Source organism: Erithacus rubecula (genome assembly GCF_903797595.1).
Source record: "Erithacus rubecula genome assembly, chromosome: 3".
Taxonomy (NCBI): domain Eukaryota; kingdom Metazoa; phylum Chordata; class Aves; order Passeriformes; family Muscicapidae; genus Erithacus; species Erithacus rubecula.
In genome coordinates this window covers 134,213,985-134,220,693 of record NC_136689.1, presented here as the reverse complement: position 1 = coordinate 134,220,693, position 6,709 = coordinate 134,213,985, and the positions used below count along the sequence as shown (strand labels likewise).

Here is a 6,709-nt window from a genome sequence, read left to right as displayed (position 1 = left end):
TATACAAAGATCAGATGTCAAAGAACATATTCTTAAAGTTTTTTTTTTACATATTCCACATTTTGGAACTGAAGAAGGTTGTAGCCAGGTGGAGATTGGCCTCATCTCCCAGTAAAGTGGCGACAGGATGACGGGAACAGAGGACATGGGCTCACGCTGTACCAGGGGAGGTTTAGGTTGGACATCAGGAAGAATTCCTTCACTGGAAGTGTTGAAGAAACACCTGGATGTGGCATTTAGTGCCATGGTTTAGGTGACACGGTGGTGTTTGGTCATAGGATGGACTCGATGATCTTGGAGGTTTTTCCAATGTAAATCATTCTGTGATTCTATGGAAAGGAAAGCTGGCAGGGAAGGCTCTCTTGGCTCATCTCAAGGCATGGTACACAGAGCACAGAGCGTAAAGGACAGGGCACAGAGCACAAGGCACAGGACACAAAGGACAGAGCACAAAGCACAAAGCACAGGGCACAAAGCACAGGGCACAAAGCACAAGGCACAAGGCACAAGGCACAAGGCACAAAGCACAGAGCACAGGGCACCGGGCACCGCCTCTGCAGCGCACCCGGGCCCGCGAGGCCGAGCCGGGCCCGGCCCGGAGCCCTGAGGCGGTACCGCGCAATGCCGGACCGCGCGCGCTCCGCAAAGTTCCGCCCGGGGCCGTTTGGCCGCGCACCGTCCCGGCCGCGCCGCCGCTTCCGGTGCGGCGCGCTTCCCTTTCCGGCCGTGCGGGAGCAGCCATGGCGTCGCGCAAGGAAGGCGCGGGCGCTGCCGGCGGCGGCTTCGGCGCCGCTAAGGGCAAAGGCAAAGCCGCCGCCGCGGGAGACTCGGCCGTCAAGCAAGTGCAGATCGACGGGCTGGTGAGCACGGGGCCCGGCGCCTCCGCGAGCGGGGGGTGGGCGCGGTGGCCTCGTGGAGCCGCCGGCGGGGCCTGTCCGTGGGGCGGTGCCGCGGCGGAGCCTCGTGTCCTGCCGGGACCGGCGCTTCCCCGGGGGAGAGAACCCTCCGACCCCTGCCCGGCTGTGGCCAGGCCTCCCGTGCTCGTCCCTGCTGAGGGGAGCGGCTCCGCCCTGTGTAAGCGAAGGCCGGACCAGGGCAGAGTGAATTGTCTTTAAATGTCCCATTTCGGCTTTCAGTTCTGCCACCCCTGTGCCGGAGTTGCTATTTTCGGCTTTCATACCTCACGTTCATACCATATACCCAGTAAATTCCGCAGGTGTAAGAGCTGAGCAGCACGGTGGGTTTTTCCTTGACCCGTTGTGCTCTTTGCATTTTCTGTCAGAGCTGCCAGGACCTACTGCGTTTGCTTAAGGAGAAATAAAATCAACTGAACTTAGCAGAGAACAGACTCATCCTAATACAGACAGTCCATGCAGGTCTAAGGTGGAAGAGCCTCTACTGAAGTTGGTTCTTTGATTTCTGCTGGATCTTTTTGAGTTGATTCATGTCTCAGCGAGCTAGTAATACTATTAATGACACAAGAAAAAAAGTTGCTTCTTAAGGATGGAAACATTGCTTATTGCTTTATTATCTTTGCCAAGTGTCAACAGAGCACTGTACAGCTGAAGTGTGAAGAGAGAGTTGGTACCCTGGTTATGAGAAAGCAGATCATAGTTTTGAGACAAACTTTGAAGCCTGCTTGGCATTATTAGGGGTAGTCTTCAGTTCTCATCCTGGAGATGTACAGTATAGTAGATATTTGGGAAGAATAAGGATAATTTGTGTATAGTAGGGCTTGTGAAAGAGAAAATTTGAGTCAGATTTTTTCTGCCCTGTTCTCTCCACCTCTGTGTGTGCCTGTGGCTTTGGTGCATGGAGCATTTCAGAGGAGTGGTGAAAACTGACCAGTTGTGAAATGTTCCTTAAAACCCAGTGTAGATAGCAGGCTGCTCCTGCTGCAGTCTGCTGCCATATACTTTGGTAACAGCTGGTAAATTTGATTTATTTTGCTCCTGATTTTTCTCTTATCAGACATATAATCTGCTTTGTGAGCTGCTGTTGGTTCAGATCAACTGTGAGTGGCCCTGAAGCTCTGCTTCTGACAGTCCAGCAAATGCTTATGATTTTTTTCCCCTTCTCCTTGTGTACAGCACAGTGGTGCCTCACATGGAGTTAGTAGAGAGGTTGGTGATTTACTGGAAATTGTGAAACCTTTCAACTTTCTACCTCCTGAAGATGTCTCCTAGGCAAAGTGCTCTCAGGACATTGGCATTGGTTCATAAACTGATATCTGTGATGGAGAGAAATGTTGGTGTAAATTTGCTTGCTTTGCAAACAAAGTGGCTTTTGTTATGAGTCCTTCAAATGTCTTACTGAAGTTCTCCTGCAGTGTTTCTGATATGTCACTGAACAAAATGTCTTGTGTGCTTTCACAAAGTAGCAAGACTTCATCATCTGGATGAAGACTGGGGTGATTACATGCCAAGAATTCTGAATTCTGGTGGGCATCAGGGGTGTTGGTGATCTCTTTCTCTTCACTGGTGTCTCACCTCTTGGCAGTGTCACAGTCCTTAAAATGGGGCTGCTTTGAAAGCAAAAGCATGTTCAGGTAGATTGCTTTGAGTCTGTGAGTGCAAAATAGAAGATGTATCAGTCATCTCTCTATGTGAGAATGTGAAAGTATGTTTTGAAAGCTAGGTATTTCAGTGGAACAGTAAAGTAAAAAACAGTATTTGTAGTGAAAAGAAGTTCTAAATGTCTTAAAACATAATATGTAATGATGCAGCAGTATCTGCTTTTCACTGATGTTAACTTCTTTCTTGTTTTAATCTGTTCAGTTTCTTAGTAAATAAACTTAGGTTGAAAATGGGTTCCAGTGTAGGTTGTCTAGTCTTTCTAAGAAGCTAAAAAATGCTGGGTAAAAAATAACCCTCCAGAAGCACATTATAAAATGTGCTTTTTCTTCAGATGAGGTGTAAGAATTCATGTATTTGTTTTTGGCCATCCTGACTAAAAGATCAGCTGAAGTGCCACATATTGCATCCTGTTGTCTTTGCTTCCTGTTGTAGAAATTTGAATAGAAATGCCATGATGTCTTCTTCAGGCAAGTATCCCAAAGAAAGCTTGTGTTTACAGTAGTGAGCAGGCTTGGGAAGGAGTGGCTGGTGGAAAAGAGCCTGGGGGTGCTGGTTGGCAGCAGCCAGACATGAGCCACTGTGTGTGCCCAGGTGTCCAAAGCCACCAACAGCATCCTGGCCTGGATCAGGAGCAGTGAATGTCCAGGGCAGTGATTGTCCCCTGCATGCAGCACTGGTGAGGCTGCACCTCAAATCCTGTGTTCAGTTTTGGGCTCTTTGCTACAAGAAAGTCACAGGGGGCCAAGGGAGAGCTAAGCACTCTCTACAACCCCCTGGAAGGAGGGTGTAGCCAAGGGGGGTAGGTCTCTTCTCCAAGGTAACAAGTGATAGGACAAGAGGAAATCTCAGGTTGATACAGGGGAGGTTTAGATTGGATATTAGGAAAAATTTCTTTACTGAAAGAGTTAAATATTGGAACAGGCAGCCCAGGATGGTGAAATCACCATTCCTCAAAAAAGTTGGAAAAAAACCCCCATGCAAACATGGCATTTAAAGACATGGTTTCATGGTGAATGCTGTGGTGGGGTTGGGTTGATGGTGGGACCTGATGATCTTAAAGATCTTTTCAATGTAAACAATTCCCTGATTCTTTGATTATTGCAAGCTGTCAGAAATAATTGTACAGCAATGCTGAATTTGCTTTTTTTTTTTTTTTTTTTTGCTAGAGGTGTTGATGGACTCAGTTTTTTTTGTGTTCTAGAAATACTTCAATGGGAACCAAATTTTTTGTAATTTTTGTAATAATAAACTGCTGAAATTAATCAGATTTGGTTCACTGATGTAGTCTTTTCTTTCAGTAAGGTGCAATAAATTTCAAACTATAAGCTGATGGATTTTAGAACATAATAACTATTCCTTTAGTTTAAGGGAACGTTCTAGATCTCCATCAAATCTTGGATACTTCTCTAAAATGTTTCCCTAGTGAAACTTCTGACCCTACTGCACTGTCTAAAATTACACTTATGGAGGACTTCCTTGGCATATTTATGCATTTCTCATATTTTTAGTAGTGATATCAGGCAACATAGAAAACTGTGAAGGCAGAAGTGAGCTGGTGTATCATTCAAAGGCCTAAGATCTGGTAGGGTAAGGAGCATTTTTACAAGATGAGCATCAAAGTTCTGTGTCATTCAGAAACTGAATTAATATCCAAAACCAGATACTCCATGTGGTGGATTGTGGGTTGTGTCAGACCACTAATATCTAGGTGATGGATATATGGAAACTTTCTTCAGGAAAATAACAGCTGTGGGATGGGAGATGGGGAGCTCTTAGCAAGGCAAGTGTGCTGCCAGGCCAGATAAGTGTTTTTATTGATTACATTTGCCTTCAGAGTAGTTACAAGTCACTGTGTTTTTACTGGGAAGGTGTTTCATTTTCTGCAAATCTTCTGCATGATGTTATTATAGGAAGGAAGGTAAAAGTAACTAAATTCATCTAACTAAATTCTTAAGCTCCAAATTTACTTTTTCTGTTTAAATCTTACCCTTGCATTTATTTACACATTTAAAAAATTTCATGCCCAGGAATGGTTCTGAAGAGCAATGTTAGCTGACTGAAAAAGGTTTGCTTATACATCTCTTGCATAGTAATCTAGATCCTTAACTAAAGCTGAAGTGTCAATATGTACAATGCTTTTAAAATTTCATTAATGGGAATGATGGTTTCTTTTTTATGCAACCACTGCATTTGATTTCTTTTTACACTTATGTCCATTGCACAAAATATTTTCATATTGTAAGAGGTAGCAAAAGTTAAGTAGGCTTCTCAAAATGCTAGAGGTTTCCATTCTTGTGTCTTCATAACTGCTGATGTAACTGCAGAAGCCTTAATACAAGTAACAAGTTAAACCTTAGATACCTTTGTAAGTTTGTTTATAGTAAATAGAAACATACATTGGCCAAAACATAATTATGTGAAGAGGGTTAGAAGTTGTAGGACTTGTTTGCATTTGTGCACCACAATCACCAGTGTGGCTATAGTGTCACATTCTCTTGTGTCAGATACCACTGATATAATCAAAAATTGTTACTTTAAGCTTCATTACATCATCCCTGATTCGGTGAGGGTGCAGTGTGCCTAGTGCTTTGTGTTCCTACCTAGGGTAATTATATATAGAGGATCAATTTATTATTTTAGAAAAGAACATTATTTTAGATAAGAACATGTGAGACTACATTTTTAAAAAACCCCTCACATAATTATTGAATTTTTTTTCAGTTCCTTCTCTATTCATAGTTGTGATACTTAGATTGATTCTGAGGGGTTGGGTACATTGGACTGTATCCTCAGCTGTTGGTAGGAAGGAGCCCTTCAGGATGATATGTTTGATCACAGTAAATGAAATAAGGTACCATGGTTACTGAAAATCAGTTTCTAAGACTTTTCTTGCAAATGTTTGTGTAAGCACTTTTTAGAATGACAACTTTTGACACTCTTGAAAGAAAGAAAGTAATTTCCATATTGTTTGAGTAATTTTGTTGTTCTGGTGAAGCCTATATTGAACTGGTTGAAATCTCTGATGTTTCTTAAATTGTGAATATTGTGCTTTTCCTAGCATAGAAGGTTTTTTTTTTTTCCCCTTCTTTATTCTTTCTGATGTGCAAGAATGCACAGTGGTGGGTTCTGCCTGCTATTATTTGTAGTTTCTTGATGTTGCAGAGCTGTAGAGTAGTATTTTTAGGATGTAACATCCTTCAGGCTGTATTGTATTTTGTGTGTCTTCCAAAGGAGTTAAAATGGAATTTCAAGTTGGAAGTTTAATCTTGTTAACTTTTCCTTGACCTGTTTCCCTAAAAAATTAGATCACATTATGCTGGCTCTGAGAGTTGGTGTGTGAATTGAATACTGGCTTGATGTATTCATGGTTACCTTGAACCATGGAGAAGACAGAAGAGCTTTGTTTTATATTCTATTAATCTTCATGTGTTAACAATGAGTTACATGAATCTAACCCAGAAGAGAGCTTCTGACATATAATCTGTGCTTAAATTCAGAAGAGAAAGCATTAATGTGTGCTGGGAAGTTGAAAGGGCAAGACCCTTCTTGGAATATAACAATTTCCAGGCTCAGTGAAATTTCTTAAACTGCAGTGAGTAAAGTACCCATATAATGATGGTCTGAGAATGCAAATTTCAGTGTGTTTTGTAAGTGCATATGTGCTAACAGAGCACAAACTTTAAATGATTTGCAAGAGTGCAGTGGTGCACTCAGCATCTCCTAAGTGTCATGGTAAGTGTACCCTAGTGAGGCATTTAGAACTGGAACATCTGCTATCGCTTCATACCATGAAACTAGTTGTGCTGACAAAAGGAGTTAATCTAAATGTGGAGGTGCCTTGAATGTCTTGAGCACTGTTACACTTCCAGACTTTAAGGGGAAAATCTTATTTCAAAACAGGCTTTTCTTTCTTTTGCTGCCTGCAGAAAGAAATAATGCGTTGCCCTCTACGCTGCTGTCATTAGCAGTTAAAGTTCTTGGGTTTTTGTCCCTCTTCTGTGCATGTTGAACTCTGGCGTGGTAATATGTATTCAAAGCTCCTGTGGAAACAGTAGATCATACTCTTGTGATTCCTGTTTGGTTGTGTTGATACTGAGGACAAGAGTATTTCCACCAGGTATCTTTCAAATAAC

General features: G+C 42.5%; 1 protein-coding gene across 1 annotated transcript in view; it reads left to right on the top strand.

The window, feature by feature from the left end:
* Positions 1–701: 701 nt before the first annotated feature.
* Positions 702–6,709, top strand: part of EIF3H (eukaryotic translation initiation factor 3 subunit H) — an 85,760-nt gene continuing 79,752 nt past the window's right edge. Inside the window, exon 1 of the mRNA XM_079301583.1 lies at positions 702–860. Coding sequence (XP_079157709.1) covers positions 741–860 — 120 coding nt within the window. The 5' untranslated portion in view covers positions 702–740. The remainder of the gene's footprint in view (positions 861–6,709) is intronic.